Source organism: Ranitomeya variabilis, chromosome 1 (assembly GCF_051348905.1).
Source record: "Ranitomeya variabilis isolate aRanVar5 chromosome 1, aRanVar5.hap1, whole genome shotgun sequence".
Taxonomy (NCBI): Eukaryota; Metazoa; Chordata; class Amphibia; order Anura; family Dendrobatidae; genus Ranitomeya; species Ranitomeya variabilis.
Window position 1 is genome coordinate 1,065,223,265 of NC_135232.1, and position 23,172 is coordinate 1,065,246,436.

Consider the following 23,172-nt stretch of genomic DNA (forward strand, 5'->3'; position numbering starts at 1 on the left):
TTGGGTCATTGTCCTGCTGGAAGACCCATGACCTCTAAAGGAGACCCAGCTTTCTCACACTGCGCCCTACATTATGCTGCAAAATTTGTTGGTAGTCTTCAGACTTCATAATGCCATGCACACGGTCAAGCAGTCCAGTGCCAGAGGCAGCAAAGCAACCCCAAAACATCAGGGAACCTCCGCCATGTTTGACTGTAGGGACCGTGTTCTTTTCTTTGAATGCCTCTTTTTTTCTCATGTAAACTCTATGTTGATGCCTTTGCCCAAAAAGCTCTACTTTTGTCTCATCTGACCAGAGAACATTCTACCAAAACTTTTTAGGCTTTTTCAGGTAAGTTTTGGCAAACTCCAGCCTGGCTTTTTCATGTCTCGGGGTAAGAAGTGGGGTCTTCCTGGGTCTCCTACCATACAGTCCCTTTTCATTCAGACGTCGACGGATAGTACGGGTTGACACTGTTGTACCCTCGGACTGCAGGGCAGCTTGAACTTGTTTGGATGTTAGTCGAGGTTCTTTATCCAACATCCGCACAATCTTGCGTTGAAATCTCTTGTCAATTTTTCTTTTCCTTCCACATCTAGGGAGGTTAGCCACAATGCCATGGGCTTTAAACTTCTTGATGACACTGCGCACGGTAGACACAGGAACATTCAGGTCTTTGAAGATGGACTTGTAGCCTTGAGATTGCTCATGCTTCCTCACAATTTGGTTTCTCAAGTCCTCAGACAGTTCTTTGGTCTTCTTTCTTTTCTCCATGCTCAATGTGGTACACACAAGGACACAGGACAGAGGTTGTGTCAACTTTAATCCATGTCAACTGGCTGCAAGTGTGATTTAGTTATTGCCAACACCTGTTAGGTGCCACAGGTAAGGTACAGGTGCTGTTAATTACACAAATTAGAGAAGCAGCACATGATTTTTCGAACAGTGCCAATACTTTTGTCCACCCCTTTTTTATGTTTGGTGTGGAATTATATCCAATTTGGCTTTAGGACAATTCTTTTTGTGTTTTTTTCATTTAGGACAAATTAAATGAAGATAATAATACCAGAGAATTTGTGTTTGCAATCATTTTCAAGAAGAAACTGAGTATTATCTGACAGAATTGCAGGGGTGTCAATACTTTTGGCCATGACTGTATATGCCAGAAGTGAAACCAGAGCTGGATTTTTACAGACAAACTACCGATTTGTTAGAGCTAGGGGACAGTGACCCCATCAATGATTGGGCTCATGTATCATAATAACCTTACGTAAGCCCTGGGAGAGCAAGTGCTGACACCACTGGAATGGTGCTGGCACGAGAGAGGAGTATAGGTGATTTTATTTTATAAAGGTGATATCCTAGTAGTGGACAACCCCTTTACCAAACCACAGCATTGAGAGAACGATTACTGAGCTCTGAACTTGCAGCTTCACAAGCAGAAATTCATTGGTTGTTATATTAAAAAGCTTCTTACAATTCCCATCTGTGTATGTTTTATTCTGTTTTATTTTTCAGGCTTTGAAACACTTTTTAAAGTGTCCAACTGCTGAAGAAAACGCAGCCATAGAAATGGCGATAGAAACGGTAAAAAGGGCCTGGGGGTCTTTTGTATTTGTTCCATTTCTGCTTTGTTTTCCATAGATTTTGTTTTTTTTAACTACACTTTTAAATGGTGATTTTTCACTTATTGTGTTTGTTACTGAACAGGTTGGCCAGGCCAAAGATGAGATGCTGACCAATCAGCTGATAGACTATCTAATGGGGGAAAGTGACGGCATGCCCAAGGTCTGTTTAATGTGCTGCTGTAAATGACTAAATGTTAGTGTAATGTTAGGGAATCTGTAAGTACAAGTGACTGTTCAAACCAAGCACTTCCGCTCAGTGCACCCTTGGTGTAACCAAACAGTTCACTGCAGCTTCACACCTACTTGTTCTGTTTTCCATCAATCTCCGCCCTTCTCTTCCTCAAATGATAACTTTACTACAACCAGAGAGGGGTGGAGATCGATGGAAAACAAGACAAGCTGGTGGGAAGCAGCACTGAACTGTTTGGTTACACCAAGGGCGCACCGAGCGGCTGTGCTTGGTTTGAACAGTCATTCTGGTTTGACTGACTCCCTTCATCCCCTTAAAGACGCAGCAATTTCTTTGTGCTTCTGTTTTGTCCTCTCCTTCTTCTAAGAGCCCTAACTTTTATATATTTTTTTTATTGACATAGCCCTACGAGGGCTTGTTTTTTTGCAGGACGAGCTGCCATTTTAAATGACGCCATTCATTTTAACATTCAGTGTATAGGAAAACTTGACAAAAGTAAAGTGAAATTGTGATTTTTAATTTAATTTTTTTTTTTTGGGGGGGGGGGGGGGTTGCCACGTTCATTCTGTAAAAATGACTCTACAGAACCTAATTCTCTAGGTCAATACAATTGTTTTTTTTTTTAAGTGGTGAAAAAAAAGAGACTTTTTTTTGTTGGCGGGTTTGTGGTGACATTTTCCATGCATGAGGGAGCGAACTGTCTCAATTATAACAATTTGGGAGACATACGACATTTTTATCATATTTTATTGCATTTTGCTTAGGCATGGTGACCGAAAAACCACTATACTACCCCTTAGATTTTTTTTTTCTCGTTACAGCTTTTTTTCATATGGATTATTATAATATTTTAATAGATTAGATTTTTATTTGTTTATTTTTTTTAGTGGGGTTGATTTAAAATTCATATATCTATCTATATATATATATATATATATATATATATATATATATATATATATATAAGATTTTTATTTGAAATAATAATTTTCTCCTTCAAACTTTGCTTTCGTCAAAAAGTGCTCCCAGCAATAACAGCATTGCAGACCTTTGGCATTCCAGCAGTTAATTTGCTGAGGTAATCTAGAGAAATTTCACCCCATGCTTCCAGAAACCCCTCCCACAAGTTTGTTTGGCTTGATGGGCACTTTTTGGGTACCATACGGTCAAGCTGCTCCCACAACTGCTCAATGGGGTTTAGATCTGGTGACTGTGCTGGCCACTCCATTACAGATAGAATACCAGCTGCCTGCTTCTTTCCTAAATAGTTCTTGCATATGGTGTGCTTTGGATCATTGTCCTGTTGTAGGATGAAATCAAGCACTGTCCACAGGGTATGGCATGGCGTTGCAAAATCGAGTGATAGCCTTCCTTATTAAATATCCCTTTTACCTTGTACAAATCTCCCACTTCACCAGCACCAAAGTAACCCCAGACCATCACATTACCTCCACCATGCTTGACAGATGGCGTCAGACAATCTTCCAGTATCTTTTCAGTTGTTCTGTATCTCTCAAATGTTCTTCTGTGTGATCCAAACACCTCAAACTTGGATTCGTCTGTCCATCACACTTTTTTCCAATCCTCCTCTGTCCAATGTCTGTGTCCTCTTGCCCATATTAATCTTTTCCTTTTATTAGCCAGTCTCAGATATGGCTGTTTCTTTGCCACTCTGCCCTGAAGGCCAGCATCCCGGAGTCGCCTCTTCACTGTAGACATTGACACTAGTGTTTTACATGTACTATTTAATGAAGCTGCCAGTTGAGGACCTGTGAGGCATCGATTTCTCAAACTACAGACTCTAATGTACTTGTCTTGTTGCTCAGTTGTACAGCCGGGCCTCCCACTTCTCTTTCTCCTCTGGTTAGTGCCTGTTTGTGCTCTCCTCTGAAGGGAGTAGTACACACCGTTGTAGGAAATTTTCAGTTTCCTGGCAATCTCTCACATGGAATAGCCTTCATTTCAAGTACAAGAATAGACTGTCAAGTTTCACATGAAAGTTCTTTTTTTCTGGCCATTTTGAGTTTAATGGAACCAACAATTGTAATGCTCCAGATTCTCAACTAGCTCAAAGGAAGGTCAGGTTTACAGGTTCTCTAATCAGCCAAACTGTTTGCAGCTGTGCTAATATACTTGCACAAGGGTTTTCAAGGGTATTCTAACCACCCATTAGCCTTCTTACACAGTTAGCAAACACAAAGTACCAAAAGAACACTGGCGTGATGGTTGTTGGAAATGGGCCTCTATACACCTGTGAAGATATTGCATTACAAACCAGACGTTTGCAGCTAAAATAGTCACTTACCACATTAACAATGTATAGAGTGTGTTTCTGAATCATTTAATGTTACTTTCATTGGAAAAAACTATGCTTTTCTTTCAAAAATAAGGAAATTTCTAAGTGACCATAAACTTTTTAACGGTAGTGCGTGTGTATATATAATATTTATAAATTATATATATATATATATATATATTATATTTCTATATATAATTTTTTTTTTTACTTTATTCTTTAGTTCCCTTAGGGGACGTGAACCTGTGACTGTCCGCTTGCTTATACTATATACTGCCAAGCAACATTATTGCGCTAGTGTATTAAATTATATAAGAGGACCATATATTTCACATGATATGTTTTTCTGTTCTAGGATGCAAAGTATTTATTCCGCTTGTACATGGCTCTGAAGCAATACAGAGAAGCTGCCCGTACCGCCATCATCATAGCACGGGAGGAGCAGGCAGCAGGTAAAAACATCATTCATTTACCATGCAATGCCCTATAGTACATGTCAGCTAGTCTATGGGTGTATTCCCCTTGAGGACTGCTGATACGCCTTTTTACAGTGGTCATTAGGAGGCCTCATTTTACACCCCCCGGCGGTGCATGTCTGCTGTGTACTATAATTGACACCTTGCGGAATTAGCCATGATCGGTTCAGTCCCAATGGTTGTCATGGCAACCTAAGGCCAAGTAATGATTCTGGGTCTGCCAGCTATGGTGGCCTGTTAGGCCTTGCTATAATCGAGGTCTAACATAACAGGCAAAGGATCAGTGTGAAGCTGACAGGTCAGATGCGCTGTAATACAGAACTATTGCAGTGTATAAGGCCAGTGATCAAACTATAAAATATTCAAGTCCCATAATAGGACTAAGTATAAGAAAAAAGTTCAATAAAATTTGTTAATAAAACCCCACAAAAAAACATAAAAAAAAACTCTGACGCTTCTTTAGAGGACACAGAAAACCATAGTTATATGCTGCCACCTCCATACCTGTGTCTGCCTCCTACGTGACAGTAAGCTAAACTGTACAGCGGGGTGTCGACAGGCCAGGAGTGGAGTGGCGGGGAGATTACTTTTTTAAGATGTATTCTTAGTGTCAGCCTCTAGGTGGCAGCATAATCCCATAGTTTCCTGTGCCCCAACGAAGACCATGTGAAAGAATTTTTATGGGGAGTACCAAAAATCCACATTTTGCTCACTAATAAAAACATAGCATTTATGTATAAATGAAAAAACTAACAGAATTGTTATTGCCACGTCTGGAATGAACAGAACTATAAAACTGTTACATTATTTTTCCCGTACCTTCTTTACCATCTTTATGTACTTAATGTACCTTCTTTATCACACTGACACCCTCAAAAAATGGAACGAAACGATCAACAAGTCATATGTTAACAAATAAAGAATAAATAAAAATCTCACTGAAAATATCAACTCATCCTGCAAAAAAAAACAAGCCCTCATATGGCTTTCAAAAGTTCTCGGAATATGCTGAGACGAAACAAATTCTTTTATTCTAAAATATTGTTTTTAGTGTGAAAAAGTAGCAAATCATGAAAAAAAATAAATCTGGTATTGTTTAATCGTATACACCCAAAAACATCGCTTGTCTTAATCACTTTAACAACACGGTGAATGCCATAAAAATAAATAAAAGCAATTTTTGAGCTGATGTTGAGTTGTTCATTCTGTTTCCCAAAGATTGCAATAAGGCACAGTTCACATTTATCCCGCGCTCTATACTGAGCACTGAAACATCAGGTTTTTGTCTAAATTTGGAAAAAAACAGAATGAAAAGAAAACCCTGTATGGAACAATCACTATAATGAGGCAGATGGAGATACTTTGGACTCTGTCTGGCTTATGATCCGGCAGTGTCTGTCTTTTCAGGCATGTATAAAAGTGTGGTTGATCAGTTTTGTGCACCTCTGAAGAGATGGACACGACTGAACAGAGGCCAGATGAAGTTCAGAGTAACTCTGCTGCCTCATTAAAGTGAATGGATCTGTCGGGGTTTCATGTCAATCAGGTATTTCACAGATTTAGCTAGAAACCCTGATGTAAGTGCTCAGTGTAGCGCACAAGATAAATGTGAACTGAGCCTTAAAAGTGATACAAAATGTTCTGTACTGCAAAATGTACCATTAAAAGCTTCAATTCAGCCCAGGAAAAAATCCCCCACTCAGGTCCGTCATCTGTTAACAGAAATATAGGGGGCTTCCACGTTACTGGTTGCACAAAAGCTCTGGATAAGTGACCTGACCCCCCTCCCCCTCCCAACAAAAAATCCAATGAAATCTGCGCTCTCAAACATGTGTCGATTCTACAGTTAACATCCATATGTTTGACCTTTGTTCCAGGGGTGTCAGTCTTTTTAATCATGCACAAAAGTATGGTAAGACTCTTTAGACCAAATCCATCAGTTTGTGCCAATAAAGTAGTATAAAATCATGCAAATGTCCTAAAATTGTAATGCAACACACAGTTGAACAAAAAATGTACAACTTTTCAGGGGAGGTGGGATGGGCATGGGGACCGGTAGGATTGTGTGTTGTGTATGAGGATGTATGTTCTAAGTCCATGTATATAGTTGTTGGTAATTGTTAATACATTCATGGTCTTTAAAAAATGGAAAATAAAGTACAACTTTTGGCATTTTTAAGCTACCTGCGGCATCTTTTTGAAAATAGGGAGTGGCTTAGCACAAGGGGTTTGGTCTGGCGCAGCCCGACAAATTCTTAATAATAATTTGCCCAAGAAAAATGTAGTAAATTATGGCACATTGCAAATTATAGATTATAGTAAAATGTCATAAATTTGGCAGCTGAAAGAAACCGTATGCCAAATACATTGAGGCGCACATCATTTAATGAACTTGGTGAATCAACACTGGCCAAGAAAACAATGGTCCTTGATTAATTGTCTCCTTAATTGTATAGAATTGACTCTAGGACTTGTGCTATGAAAAAATAATATTTGGTCTTCATTCATTTTTAATAAACAGGAAATTATCGGAATGCGCATGACGTGCTCTTCAGTATGTATATGGAATTAAAAACACAGAAGATCAAAATTCCAGCTGAGATGGCAACAAACCTGATGATTCTTCACAGCTACATCTTAGTCAAGGTAGGCAGACATTTTATCTACACTATGTGTACACAATAACGGCTTATATCAGATTGATCATGTTTCCTACCATTAGTTAGCAATGCTTTGTACCCTATGTTTTTCTCATTTTCAAAATCACAGCTCCTGGTCTACTTTGGTAAATCATTTTCTTTCCCATAAAGTAAAGGGTTATTCCGAAATTCTGTCTTGAGCAGCTCACAGCTCTGCAGTCTCCTCACTTTCTGGTTGCTCTGGGGCGGGCACTCCTCCGTGAGTGACAGTTCTGGTCACTTTACTTCTGCTACTGTCATTGCTCTGAAGTCTACACTGTTTTTAGTATATTTGCATACAGAAATAACAGAGCATTTGAACAAGCGCAGGGCTTTGGAAAGTGAGAGCCATGATTAGAAGAACTGCTCTGCAAACTGATGCTTTGTACCATGGGTTGTTAATATGCAAGACTGATAAGAGAAGCTAAACTGCTGTCTGGAAATCAGTGGGTTAGGCTAGGTTCACACTAGTGTTTGTGTACGCAACATGTTACATTCAGCGGGCACATCAAAACGCTGCATGGGGATGCATCCGCACACAACGCGTGACCACGCATGTCCCTACGTACACAATGTTAAAGATAGGTACGCAGGACAGATGCGGATGTATGCGGATCTGAAGGTAAGAAGTACGCAGCCCTATTTGCTGCGTACACAAACGCTAATGTGAACCCGGCCTTACAGAGAGTTGACTGGAATCTTTGGAGTTACCACCCCAGCCTGGAATTATAATTACTGCACATTTTTTATACAAGCTGTACACTATGTAAGATAAAAGCTTTCATAGACGAAGAATGAAACTAGATAGGAAAAGCAAGTTAATTGCAAGCTTGCTTTTTTCATGCTGTATAATAAAGCGCTATAGTAAGAAAAGAATATTCTTTAAAGTCTCATTCATCTTATATTTCTGCATTGTGCGGTTATTCTGTTATTCTCTCTAGGAAATGTATGAATAAATTGACAACTGGGTGTCATCTTTCCACTTGTCCTCTCAGTGTGACAGTACTAGCGATGGTAAGGGATAACAGAGGAAAGGCACACTGTAGAGTTCTAAGAAAAAATGCTTTAGAATTGCTACATTATGGGGAGTACATATTTCCTTAAACCGATCTGTCAGGAGAGTAGGTAGATCTCAGGATGGAAGTATTCTGTAGAATAGTCATAGTTACCAGAACATGTTTTTTTTTTTTACAGATCCACGTTAAGCGTGGAGACCACATGAAAGGAGCACGAATGCTGATACGTGTTGCCAATAACATCAGTAAATTTCCATCCCGTAAGTTCTGTTAGTACAATGTTTTAACATACAGTCACGGCCAAAAGTGTTGGCACCCTTGAAATTGTTCCAGAAAATGAAGCATTTCTCCCAGAAAATTATTGAAATTACACGTTTTGTTATACACACGTTTATTTTCTTTGTGTGTATTGGAACAACGCAAAAGAAAAAAGTCAAATTGGACATAATTTCAAACAAACCACCCAAAATGGTCCAGACAAAATCGTTAGCACCCTCAACTTAATATATGGTTGCACACCCTTTGGAATAAGTAGCTGCAATCCATCGCTTGTTATAACCATCAACAAGCTTCTTACACCTCTCAACTGGAATTTTGGAGCACTCGTCTTTTGCAAACTGCTCCAGGTCTATCATATCTGAAGGTGCCTTTTCCCATTAGCAATTTTAAGATCTCTCCATAGGTGTTCAATGGAATTTATATCTGCACTCATTGCTGCCGCTTCAGAACTCTCCAGTGCTTTGTTTCCATCCATTTCTGGGTGCTTCCTGAAGTATGTTTGGGGTCATAGTCCTGCTGGATAACCCATGAACTAGAGCGCAAACCCAGCTTTCTGACAGTGGACGCTAAATTGCGATCCAAAATCATTTGGTAATCTTCAGATTTCATGATACCTTGCACACAGTCAAGGCTCTCAGTGCCAGAGGCAGCAAAGCAACCCTAATACATCTTTGACCCTCCACCATATTTGGCTGTAGGTACTGTGTTGTTTTCTTTGTAGGCCTCATTCCGTTTAAGGTAAACAGTAGAATGATGTTCTTTACTAAAAAGCTCTCTCTTGGTCTCATCCTTTCACAAGATGCTTTCCCAGTAGGATTTTGGCTTACGCTCGTGCATTTTGGCCACCTGCAGTCTACATTTTTTATGTCTGTGTCGGCAGTGGAGTCTTCCGCCATAGCGTTTAATTTCATTCAAATGTTGACAGATAGTTCTCCCCCTGACACTGATGCACCCAGAGTCTGAAGGACAACTTAGAATTTCTTTGGAACTTGATAGGGGCTGCTTATCCACCATCTGGACTTTCCTGCTTTGCAATCTTTCATCAATTTTCCTCTGTCGTCGACGTCCAACGAGATTAGCTACAGTGACATGGGCTGTAAACTTCTTGACTATTTTGCGCACCAAAGACAAAGGAACATCAAGGTCTCTGGAGATGGACTTGTAACATTGAGATTGTTGATATTGTTCAACAGTTTTGGTTCTCAAGTCCTCAGATAGTTCTCTTCTGCTCTTTTTGTTTTCTATGCTTAGTGTTGCACACACAGACACACAATGCAAAGATTGAGTCAACTTCTTCCTTTTTTATCTGGTTTCAGGTGTGATTTTCATATTGCTCACACCTGTTACTTGCCACAGTTCAGTTTGAACGAGCATCACATGTTTGAAACAAAGTTGTTTCCACACAATTTTGGAAAGGTGCCCTTTTTTTTTTTTTTGCGTGAAATTATGTCTTTTTTGCTGTGTTGTTCCAATACACACAAAGGAAATAAACGTGTCTAACAAAAACTGTGTAATTGCAATAATTTTCTGGGAAAAATATTTGATTTTCTGCAACCATTTCAAAGGTGCCAACACTTTCGGCCAGGACTGTATTTCATTACCTTATTGACCTTTATACTAGTTACATAGCTGTATTTTACTTTATGGGTTCATTGCTGTATTTGGAACCAACCTCATAATTCTACGAGGGGTTTTAAGTTTCTCTTGTGCTTTTAGACATCGTTCCGATCCTGACTTCGACCGTAATTGAGTGCCATCGGGCTGGTTTGAAGAACTCTGCATTCAGCTTTGCAGCCATGCTAATGAGACCCGAATATCGCAACAAAATAGACGTAAAATACAAGAAGAAGATTGAGGCCATGGTCCGGTAAAGACGCTAGGGCTCCGTTGTCCGGTCTTGTATCATTGACTCATTTCTATTCTATGATTTAATCCCCCTTGTTTTACATGGACTAGGCGGCCGGACACCTCAGAAGTGGAGGAAGAGACCGCACCGTGTCCTTTCTGTGACTTTAAACTCCCAGAATGTGAACTTCTCTGTCCAGGCTGCAAGAATAACCTGCCATACTGTATAGCAACTGTGAGTACAGCAATACGCTAGTCATACCCGACCGGTAGGGTTAGTACAACTATAGTGACCCCCAATTCCTCGCTTGGCTGCTATTGTTAATGCATTGATGCTGGCTGATATTTCAGCTGAGCCATAAATATATCAGATATTCTTCTAAAAACCGTGTTAGTAAAAGGTTTCTGGCAGGATCTTCTCCAAAGAAGACATGCTGCAAACTTCACTCTACATCAGCCACACTTACCAAACCTTACAAACGTGTATATCTTGTTTGCAGAACCACCTAATGTATTCTGTAGATCATCATTTCTCTGCATTTTCAAGCCAAGTAACCCATAGTGACAAGATATTCCCACTGAAAACCCCCATTGAAAGTCATTAGCCCTGTTCACACTACCATCAGAGGCCAGGTTAAGACACCATAACAGAACACCGATACTATCCTATGACAAGTCAGTGGGGCCCATCGGGCCCTGTCAGTGTCTGTTGTGTGATGGATCCAGCACAGCGTAATGGACAAAACACGGTGCAAGTTGCAGAGAGCCATGTCAAGGCCGTTTATGTAGGACTTGCTCTTAAAGAGAACCTGACAGCTGATGCATGCTGCCCAATCCACGGGTATCACATAGCAAACACTGGCCATATGATTGATGATTAAATCAGCCATCAAGTGCCTTTAACAGCCTTGGGTGGATCAGATCTCCACCTGCAGCTGTTAACCATTTAAATCCCTATGCTAATCTCTGACAGCGGGATTTAACACACGTTGGCCAGAATTAAGTAATTAGTCCCATCCATTTTTTGCAATTTCACTTCACTTGGATTTTTTCACCCCTTTTCTAGTACACTCTATAGTAAAATCAATGGCGTCATTCAAAAGTACAACTCGTCCCTCATTAAACAAGCCTTCATATGGCTTTCTCGACAGAAATATAAAAAAGTTATGACTCTTGGAAAAAGAGGAGGAAAAAAACATAAACACGGAGAATGACTTAAGGGGTTAAGGGGACTCAGAAATTAGCCAATTAAGAAGATTGAAATTTCATCTGAAGCTTTTAGATTTTATAGTAGGACCTGTGTTACCCCACTACCTGTGTCCCCGTATATCTGTTGGAGGAATCAGTAAGGAACAAGCTCTGATACATAAACTATGTGCTAAAATATAGGACAAAAGAATACATAGTAAATTACTCCCTCTGGTTCTGCATATAGTATCTGTATTTGATTCTTACATTCTTACAGGGCCGGCACATGGTTAAAGAGGACTGGTGCATCTGCCCACACTGTGAATTCCCAGCTCTGCAGTCAGAGTACAGAACGTAAGCCAGTGACAGTGGTGATTCTTTACAGTTACTAAACTGTGGCAAGTTGGTTTTTGGCCTTTAGGAAGCTAATTTGTCCAAGATGTTTTTTTTTATTTATCCTACAGCTTTTATCTCAGCAATGTAGACATGCTTGCAATATACTTATAATAAAAATTCTGGCCCTGTCTAATGTTATACATGATGCTCATGTGGCCAGTGACATCGCTCATGTGGCCAGTGACATCGCTCATGTGGCCAGTGACATCGCTCATGTGGCCAGTGACATCGCTCATGTGGCCAGTGACATCGCTCATGTGGCCAGTGACATCACTCATGTGGCCAGTGACATCGCTCATGTGGCCAGTGACATCACTCTAGTAACTTTCCTTATACAGCCCATATGGTTTTCAGTCTGCACTGTTCACTATACAGAACATTACTGCTGACTTTAGTATATAGGCAGTGCTTAAGTTTTAGGATCGTACATGCATGATCTCAGATTCCTCTCCTGCACACTCAGCGGTGCAGAAGAAGTTGGATCATGCATGAACAATCCCCACTGTCTCCTCGCTCTGCCTCATGTCTTGTTGCTGCGATTGCTATTGAGTGATTGGGGAACGCGAACCCCGATCCCTGTCCTGCTTTCCTCTGTCGATCAGGAGTACCTTGTACAGTAGGAGAGGAAATGGGGATCGTGATCTTCTCTCTAAGAGGAGGTGATGTGTTGCAGGATGGAGCTTTAGATTGTGAGTAGAGAGGAGCGATGTACTGTAGGAGGATGTGAGATATAGGAAATGGGAATGACGAAAGTAATATACTACAGGGGGAGACGGCTGTATATAGGGGGCATGGCAGGAGCGATGTACTGCATGTGGAGGTTGTGTATAGTGGGCAAGAGAGGAACGATATACTGCAGGATGGGGCTGCATATAGAGAGGGATGAGATGAGTGATATACTGCAGAAATGTGGCTGTAGTTATGGAGGCATGACAGGATTGATGTACTGCAGGATGGAGCTATATGAAGGTGGCTGAGAGGAGCGATGTACTGGAGGATGGTGCTATATGAAGGTGGCTGAGAGGAGCGATGTACTGGAGGATGGTGCTATATGAAGGTGGCTGAGAGGAGCGATGTACTGGAGGATGGTGCTATATGAAGGTGGCTGAGAGGAGCGATGTACTGGAGGATGGTGCTATATGAAGGTGGCTGAGAGGAGCGATGTACTGGAGGATGGTGCTATATGAAGGTGGCTGAGAGGAGCGATGTACTGGAGGATGGTGCTATATGAAGGTGGCTGAGAGGAGCGATGTACTGGAGGATGGTGCTATATGAAGGTGGCTGAGAGGAGCGATGTACTGGAGGATGGTGCTATATGAAGGTGGCTGAGAGGAGCGATGTACTGGAGGATGGCGCTGAGTTCTAAAGGGGACAGAAGTGGCAAGTAATAGGTGATTAATAGTGATGAGTAGTGATGAACGCGTGTACTCGTTGCTCGGGTTTTACTGAGCACGCTCAGGTGTCCTCAGAGTATTTTTTAGTGCTCGGAGATTTAGTTTTCATCGCCTCAGCTGAATGATTTACATCTGTTAGCCAGCATAAGTACATGTGGGGGTTGCCTGGTTGCTAGGGAATCCCCACATGTAATCAAGCTGGCTAGTAGCTGTAAATCATCCAGCTGCAGTGAAAAAAACAATCTCCGAGCACTAAAAAATACTCAGAGGACACCCGAGCGTGCTCGGGAAATCTCGAGTAACGAGTATATTCGCTCATCACTAGTGATTAAGCATTGGAGCATTGGCTGTATTAGGCCGGGGACACACTTAACGTATAAAAAAACGGTCCGTTTTTCACGGCCGAGAATCGCACAAATGTTTCAAAAACAGTGATCCGTGTGCAGTGCGAGGATGCGATTTCCTCGCATCAAATGATCCGTGTGACATCCGTGTGACATCCGTATGGCATCCGTATGCTGACATTTTCTCGCAAGCTTGCAAAACCGACATCTAATGGATTTATGTGCTCAAATGTTCGGGAAAACATATACACAGTATATATATATATATATATATATATATATGTCATTGAGACACATATATATATATTCTGTATTTATATTTCATTCAGCGCGATATCTGTGAACAGCCGGTAATTCAATTGCCGGCTTTTCATTTCTCCTGCACAAACCCGACAGGATATGAGACATGATTACATACAGTAAACCATCTCATATCCCCATTTTTTTTTGCATATTCCACACTACTAATGTTAGTAGTGTGTGTATGCAAACTTTCAGCGCTGTAGCTGCTGAAATAAAGGGTTAAATGGCGGAAAAAATTGGCGTGGGCTCCCGCGCAATTTTCTCCGCCAGAGTGGTAAAGCCAGTGACTGAGGGCAGATATTAATAGCCAGGAGAGGGTCCATGGTTATTGGCCCCCCCGTGGCTAAAAACATCTGCCCCCAGCCACCCCAGAAAAGGCACATCTGGAAGATGCGCCTATTCTGGCACTTGGCCACTCTCTTCCCACTCCCTGTAGCGGTGGGCTATGGGGTAATGAAGGGTTAATGCCACCTTGCTATTGGAAGGTGACATTAAGCCAGATTAATAATGGAGAGGCGTCAATTATGACACCTATCCATTATTAATCCAATTGTTGGAAAGGGTTAAAAAACACACACACACATGATTTAAAAGTATTTTAATGCAATAAACACAGCGGTTGTTGTAATAATTTATTGTTCTCTCAATCCATCAGGACCACCCTCGCTTGGAAAAATAATAAACGCACAAAATACATACCTTCTGGTGAACCGTCTCGTCCCACGATGTAATCCATCTGAAGGGGTTAACTAATATTACAGGCACGAGCCCTGCAAATGCAGCTGTGCTCCGTGCCTGTAAGCCCCGGCGAATGAATGAAATGTAGGTCAATGACCTACATTTCCTTCAGTCGCGGTGATGCGCCCCCTGGTGGATGTCCTCATATGACCTGGAGCGTGGGAAAAAGTTCCCAGGCTGCAGTTCATGAGAACATCCACCAGAGGGCGCATCACCGCGACTGAAGGAAATGTAGGTCATTGACCTACATTTCATTCATTCGCCGGGGCTTACAGGCACGGAGCACAGCTGCATTTGCAGGGCTCGTGCCTGTAATATTAGTTAACCCCTTCAGATGGATTACATCGTGGGACGAGACGGTTCACCAGAAGGTATGTATTTTGTGCGTTTATTATTTTTCCAAGCGAGGGTGGTCCTGATGGATTGAGAGAACAATAAATTATTACAACAACCGCTGTGTTTATTGCATTAAAATACTTTTAAATCATGTGTGTGTGTGTTTTTTAACCCTTTCCAACAATTGGATTAATAATGGATAGGTGTCATAATTGACGCCTCTCCATTATTAATCTGGCTTAATGTCACCTTCCAATAGCAAGGTGGCATTAACCCTTCATTACCCCATAGCCCACCGCTACAGGGAGTGGGAAGAGAGTGGCCAAGTGCCAGAATAGGCGCATCTTCCAGATGTGCCTTTTCTGGGGTGGCTGGGGGCAGATGTTTTTAGCCACGGGGGGGCCAATAACCATGGACCCTCTCCTGGCTATTAATATCTGCCCTCAGTCACTGGCTTTACCACTCTGGCGGAGAAAATTGCGCGGGAGCCCACGCCAATTTTTTCCGCCATTTAACCCTTTATTTAAGCAGCTACAGCGCTGAAAGTTTGCATACACACACTACTAACATTAGTAGTGTGGAATATGCAAAAAAAATGGGGATATGAGATGGTTTACTGCATGTAAACCATGTCTCATATCCTGTCGGGTTTGTGAAGGAGAAATGCAAAGCCGGCAATTGAATTACCGGCTTTTCTATAGAACACCGCTGCGTATTTCTCGCAATGCACACGCATGGTCCGTGTGGAATCCGATTTTTTCTTGCACCCATAGACTTGCATTGGCGAGTCTCGGCCGAGATACGCTGACAATCGCAGCATGCTGCGAGTTCCCTCGGATCCGAAATACGGTGGAGAAAATATCGGATGATGGGAGCTGAACCATAGATTAACATTGGGCCGAGTGCTATGCGATTTTTTATCGCATAGCACTCGTCCGTATTACGGTCTAGTGTGACCCCGGCCTTAGGGTCATAACCTCAGACACTTGCAGATGCTGCAGAGGTGAGTAGCTAGGGCTGCGGAGGCTCTAGTATTGGGGACACAATGAGGGGTTTTGATCTGGGGAGAACACTTAGAAGGAAAAGACTGATGGGAAATTAGTTTGTAAAGTCAAAGGAACACCCATTACCAAGGTGTAAGCAAACTAAGGTGAGGGCTGTGTTTGCATAAAATGATTTTCTGGCTATATCAATGAGCAAAGATGAACTGCTTATGAATATTTTAGGTATTTTGGAGATTTCTAGATGTTACATGTATCTTAGAAAACCCCTTTATTTATAGTCATAGGTCCTCCTGAAGACTGGCTAGACATATAAGCTGTCCACCTACCCAAATTTTCCAAAAAACATATATACAGGGCTGTGCACGGCATGTTTATTCAATAAGGAAGAGGACGACAAGCTGCTGCCATACACCTCGCATTGTAACATGTTAGTCTGTGGCAATAATAGCAGCAAAAATGAAATGTGCTGACCCTGAGTGAGCATGGACTTACCTACCCAAGTGTTTGTGTGTGAGCATAACGCTGACTGTGACAGTGTAGAGAAATACATAACTGTAGTTCATTTCCCCAGACTGCTGGAGTCAGAAAGCATCTGCCCCATGTGTTCTGAGAAGGTGACCTCTGCTCAGTTGAAGAACGTTCTGGACTGTTCTACATATCTCAAGCAGGAGCAGGAGGAGCAGTAACACTGGACTTGGGTAAACAGGCAGGCTTCCTACATTGTTAATGTTTATTTAGTTAGATAATGGTTCTAAGGAAGCAATACATTACCAATAACAATCATAGCCGTGCAAAACTAATGAATGATTGGGTTATGTTGTAAATTGTGTACAGTGAGGGGATAATGTGCTATTGTGATCATTAGTTGATACAAATGAGCAAAAAGATTATCACTACTGTTGTACTCCGCACTGTTCTGATCCTGCTGACACGATCTTCCTCCAGCGGCCCTCCAATGCAGGATTCTGCTGCACCTCTTCTGACTACTATTGCCCCCGTCCTGTCATAACATCACAAGGGCCTAGTAATAGCGAGAGGCGCCGCCAGTGTTGTGCTCCGAAATGGAAGTCCGAATAGGGTAGTGTAAACCTTTTACTCATCTCTGTCAGCTAAGTTGTCACCTGTCCAATTGTTTCCCACTGCTGAAACCCTTGCTAGCTACCAGTGAAGGGAAAGTGTCCCCCCATTTTTATCTGTCCACAAAATCATGGGCAGTAGATTGTGCATTTGATCAGTGAGGTCCTTTCACAAGTTTGGGCAGGTAAAACTGTCCACATCATGGAAAAGTGGCTGCACAGCTGAGTAAAACCAAGAAGATTTTTGGTACTCACCAAAAAATCTTTTTCTCAAAACCTTCACTGGGGGACAGATGTAGGCTAATGCCTTTAGGAGGCTGACACTAGGCAGGAAAAAAGGCTAACTAATCCCCAGCAGGCTACTCTCACTGACTGGCAGAGCTAACCAGTTTGTGAGAAAGCAGTAGGAAAGGAGATTACCTCAAGAACCAACAATGGCACAAACAAGGGCGGGTGCTGTGTCTCCCAAGAAGGCTCAGAGAAAAAGATTTTACAGTGAGTACCAAAAATCTTTTCTCTGTCGCTTCATTGGAGACACAGGTAACTATGGGATGTCCAAAAGCAGTCCCTTGGGTGGGAAAAACCAGCTATGCTAAAATGTAAGGTCGGTCCAGTGCTGCATGCAGAACCTTTCTGCCCAGGCTGGCGTTCATTGGAGCATAGGAGAAAACCCATGTAGGGTTACAAGAGGTGGAATGAAGACCAGGACGCAGCCTGGCAGGTCCAAGGGTGAAGAGGCTATGAAGCCCCCACCTATCGTGGAGAGAGTCATGAACTTAGGCAGGATCGTTTTTGTTTTTTTTCACTTGATACGCTCCTAAGATAAGAAAAATAGGTGCACCGAGCAATAGAGGTCTATGAAGTGGGAAGATCACCTTCAGAAATCACAAAAAGAGAGTCTGAATATCTGAGGAATCCTGTCCTGGAAATGTAGAGATGTAGCTCTGATGAGATCCACAGAGACCACTCTGAGATTTTTAGGAAAGGGAGTTACCACCTTAGAAAGGAAAGATGAAACCAGGCCTAGGGCCCCTTTGACCTCGTGGGATGAAGCGCCAAGTTCTTCTGGAAGAGTAAGAGTAATCACCTTAGGCTGGTTTCACACTTGCGTTTGGTTGGTCTGTGTATGGCTGCGTACATCCTCCTTTAAGATCCGCCTATACAATATGGTACACTTTATTGATCCCGGGGGAAATTACGGTATTACAGCAGCAATATGATGATCTGCCTACTTCCGCATGTGATCCTAACTTTAACATTGGGTACGCAGGGACATGTGCTGTATGCGGATGCGTCGTTTTGACGTGCCCGCCGACCGCACGGGAAAGCAAAAAGTTGCGTTCCCGTGCGGTCGGCGGGCATGTCAAAACGCAGCATGTGGACGCATCTGCATACAACGCATGTCCCTGCGTACCCAATGTTAAAGGTAGGTACGCAGGACACATACGGAAGTAGGTGGCACTTAAGGGAGGATGTACGCAGCCATACGCAGACCAGCCAAACGCAAGTGTGAACTTGGCCTTAGGAAGGAAGAAAAACCTCCCTATGAGACAAGGGCCAAGTTCTTCTTGTGCAAGGGGATATAAAATGGGGGCCTGACCCTTTGAAAAGTAGGAAGACAGACAGGAGTCTAGGGCCAACTGTACAAAAGCAAGGAGCAAGGAAAGAGGGAAGAGAAAGGACAATGGGTAATTATGGTATGATGAAACCTAGTCTGAGAAAACCAGCGGCCTAGAAGGCTGCGGCTTCTGCAGCCATGATGCAAACTAAGAGGCTGAGAATTTTGGAGGAAGAAGGGACTATGGGACTATGGCAGGCCTGGGCAATTCGAGTCCTTGGGGAGATTACAGGCTCTCCTGGGCCAGTCCGTAAGGTCGAGCCCGAGAGTAAAGCTGCGGAGAGAAGCAGAACATTGAGTTTGGCCTAAAACACAACTCTTTAGAGTTCAGCTCTGGAGATTATGAAGTCAAAAGCAAAAAAACTGGTTAGCTCTCAGCCAGTCGGTGGATGTAGCCTGCTGGCTGAGAAAGAGTTAGTTTTTTTTCCTGCCTTGTGGCAGCGGCATACACCCATGGTTTCCAGCGTCCCCCAATGAAGCAATAGAAACATTTTTATTTTTTTTTTATTTCTCTTCTGTTGCAGGGATATTTGCTTGTAAAATTTAGGTTATAATTGACAAGTTTAACTTGGTGTAACCAGAGATTCTTCTCTGGGGGAGGTTGTACTACTTCTGCTACATGTGGTTGACCATCCATAAGCATGCAGATGAGAAAACATGCCCTGCTCTCCTCACTGATCTCTGCAGCTACAGTATACAGCAGAACTGAGTTATGTGTTATTATAAACACTTCCAGATTCTAGCTCACGGCAGTCATTGGGGTGAGAGCTGACGGTTCTGTGAGATGAGACATGGAAGTATTTGTAATTATACATAACTCAGCTGTGCTGCATCGGTGCACAAAGATCACCGATGAGAGGAGGGTGTGTTCTTTTCACCCATGCATAGTTATGATTGGTCAATCTCACCGCATGCAGAGGAAGTACACATACCCAGAAATATAAACTTTGACCTGAGCCTTGCTTGCCTGACCTACAGCTGTGGATAGGTGATAACTTGCTTAGACAAGAGTAACCCTTGAAAATAAAGCTGAAGGATATGTAGTTTTCGGTTATTTCATTCCGTTTATCCCATAGTTTTGTTTTGAAACGCTGTTAAGTTTTTGTTGTTCTAGGAGTTTAATTGTCTTTCTTTTCTTTGCAGATCTTTGTATTTTGACCGTTCATCAAATTAACAAACTTTGTATTTTTTTTTTTTTAGACATTTTATTGTAATCGGTTCTGTATATACTTTACAATGAGGATTAAATTACAATATTTATAATAAACCAGTTTGTACTGTTGTGGGTTTTTCTGCTTAATGGTGGATTGATTTATTCTCCTTTCTTCTTTTGTGGTTCAAGGCAATGTGTTGTCAGAAACGCAAATAAGTTCTTGTGATACTTTTTTTTTTATTTTTGCTCATCCAAATACATTCTAATACTTTGTGGTCTTTAAATGACTGCAAGGCCCCGTTCTTGGGTTTCTAAAACGTCAATCTCTGGATTGCAGAAGGTCTCAGCAATCAGATCCCAACTGATCCACAAGATGTCTCTTAAGGCCCCGTCACACATAGCGAGATCGCTAGCGAGATCGCTGCTGAGTCACAAGTTTTGTGACGCAACAGCGACCTCAGTAGCGATCTCGCTATGTGTGACACGTACCAGCGACCCGGCCCCTGCTGTGAGATCGCTGGTCGTGTCGGAATGGCCTGGGCCGTTTTTTGGTCGTTGAGGTCCCGCTGACATCGCTGAATCGGTGTGTGTGACACCGATCCAGCGATGTCTTCACTGGTAACCAGGGTAAACATCGGGTTACCAAGCGCAGGGCCGCGCTTAGTAACCCGATGTTTACCCTGGTTACCAGCGTAAATGTAAAAAAAAACTAACAGTACATACTCACCATCTGATGTCCGTCAGGTCCCTTGCCGTCTGCTTCCCACACTGACTGAGCGCCGCAAAGTGAAAGTGAAAGTACAGCACAGTGGTGACGTCACCGCTGCGCTCTGCTCTCACTGTACGGCCGGATCTCAAGTCAGAGCAGGAAGCAGACGGCAAGGGACCTGACGGACATCAGATGGTGAGTATGTACGGTTTGTTTTTTTTGGTAACCAGGGTAAACATCGGGTTACTAAGCGCGGCCCTGCACTTAGTAACCCGATGTTTACCCGGGTGCTGCAGGGGGACTTCGGCATCGTTGAAGACAGTTTCAACGATGCCGAAGTCGTTCCCCTGATCGTTGGTCGCTGGAGAGAGCGGTCTGTGTGACAGCTCTCCAGCGACTTACCAACGATCACGGCCAGGTCGTATCGCTGGTCGTGATCGTTGGTAAATCGCTATGTGTGACGGGGCCTTTACCCCACAGATCGGAGATAACTTTTTTGGGGCAAATGGCTAGAGATGAGCAAATTGAATTCTTCAATTTTACAAAAATCACTATTCTCCAAAATACAGGGGTTTTTTTGCAGCTTGCTCCCTGTCAATTCAACAATGGCTATGGCTGCCATTACTGGGAAGGAAGGGTGGGGGGGTAAGATGCGAAAGGATCGGAAGGTAGGAAAAGTGAGCTTTGTAGATATTATTTGTTTTTTTTTTAAACTCCACCTTCATTATCCTTTTGGACTCTATCCAGACCCCAGAGCATAAAGAGAGCTGGAGAGCAAACTAAGGTCACCAGGATAGATGACAACACACAATTAATGTGTAGTCACTTTTCAATAGCTGGGGGTGAGTCATTTTAAGGTGTAGACATGGCCTACAGACCTCAAACTTAAAGAGGTATTTTCAGTAACCACAAGTTTGTCACTTATCTCCCTTTGAGAATGAGTGGAGCTACGGTTGATCATGTACACTGCCACTCCTATGAAACAGACAAAAGTGCCCAAGTACGACTTGTACAAAAATAAAGGGACATTTCAAGCAGTTTTAAACCTTACAACTGCTTTATGAATCAGAGTCTATGTACTACTAGAAGAGTTTTTCTTAAAGAACAGAATATTTGGTCTGAATTGTGGCGATACCCATATTATTCAGTTGAGGCGAGTGATTATCAACAAGTAGAGTTAGCCCACACACATGTAGATTCATGAGACTGAGCATGTACACCATGAGGAGCGATTTTGTGGATGGTACTTCTAGGGTCTAGTTTTCTAAAGGAAAAGGCTGGGGGAGCACCGGACGAAGATATAACCTGAGGCCTACTCTTTTTTGTGGAGTCATTGTGAACTCTATGAAGGAAGAATTCAAAGAAAAATTCATTAAAATCTGCTGAGAAGAGATCACAGAAAGATGATGAATCAGAATTTATAAAGGTTTTATCCATGGCTGGCACTTGATCCAGAATGATCTAGGATGGTGGTTGTGCAATAACCTGGTTCCTCTGAAGAATGCCTATAAACATTGCTTTGAAGGAGCCAAGAGGTCCACTCCAAGCCTAGGAGCTAGGTTGGCTCTACAAGTAAGGTTTGGCAATGACTTGTTATCATGAACTTGGAAGGACATCAATCACTTGCAGTACAGTGGTCTCTGCAGGAAGAAAGACCGTGAAAAATAGAAGCTATAGCACCCTGTAACTGTAAGGTGAGACCTGAAGATTGACAACTTTAGAGGAAGAAGTTCAACAGTTCACCTATGTCCACAAGAGAATCTGAGCCTAAGAACGTGACTACGAAAACGGTTCCCATCTATAGAGAAGTTGTAAATGCATTTTCCTGGAAGAGGAGGCATAATGAGTCACTAGCCCAGGTATTGGAACTCCTTGCATGGAAATGTACATGCGCCATGCAAATGCTGTATATCTGGTTAGATTCAGACCGGGCCTGTAGCATTGTCAGGCGGGACCCTAGCTAGTATGTCACCATGCTGCTCCATTGGATCTATAGCCATGGGAACCAGGAGCAGACTGGTCTGGCGTTCTGAGGACTGAGTTCTGAACATTGTGTGAGGCAATTCATGGCATGAGGGAGGCAGATGTCAACTGGTAGGCAGAGCATAGCGGATCTACATTGATCTTTCCCTGTTGGGTAGAACATTCAGGTTCTATGCTGCCGATGTTGCCCTGATGGGCAGAGGGTATAGTGTCAATATGGTGAAAATTGTGTCGCCGTATAGAATATTGCATTTAAGTTTAGTGCAATAATTCTGGCCACCTGTTAAAGGGTAATGTTTCTGCTAGGTGCAAGCAATAACTGCACAGCCTAAGACACTGAAGGGGGTGTAAGGTAGGTGCCTAGTACAGAGTGGTAGACAGGAAGAGCAATGATGCAATCTAGAAAAAAAAAGTAGCAAACATTTGAGTGCACACTGCACCACCCGCGCAGCGGACTGGTAGTTGTTTGCTGGGACTACTATAAAATACTAGGTCCAAACAATATTCCTCTAACTAAAAGTATCTGGCTGAATAAGCGAGAT

At 42.5% G+C, this 23,172-nt stretch overlaps 1 protein-coding gene across 2 annotated transcripts in view; it reads left to right on the plus strand.

Annotated features, from left to right (window-relative positions):
* WDR19 (WD repeat domain 19) overlaps window positions 1-20,052 on the plus strand; it is an 84,902-nt gene extending 64,850 nt beyond the window's left edge. Inside the window, exons 28-37 of one of the 2 annotated variants that reach the window (XR_013220067.1) lie at window positions 1,499-1,567; window positions 1,691-1,768; window positions 4,450-4,546; window positions 7,092-7,216; window positions 8,443-8,524; window positions 10,260-10,410; window positions 10,500-10,623; window positions 11,854-11,930; window positions 16,663-17,521; window positions 19,722-20,052. Coding sequence is in view for 1 of the 2 variants with exons in the window: in XM_077279891.1 (XP_077136006.1) it covers window positions 1,499-1,567; window positions 1,691-1,768; window positions 4,450-4,546; window positions 7,092-7,216; window positions 8,443-8,524; window positions 10,260-10,410; window positions 10,500-10,623; window positions 11,854-11,930; window positions 16,663-16,777 (918 nt within the window). In the remaining variant the exon portion in view is untranslated. The remainder of the gene's footprint in view (window positions 1-1,498; window positions 1,568-1,690; window positions 1,769-4,449; window positions 4,547-7,091; window positions 7,217-8,442; window positions 8,525-10,259; window positions 10,411-10,499; window positions 10,624-11,853; window positions 11,931-16,662; window positions 17,522-19,721) is intronic. The other variant, XM_077279891.1, reaches the window with a different exon arrangement.
* The last annotated feature ends 3,120 nt before the right edge of the window (window positions 20,053-23,172 follow it).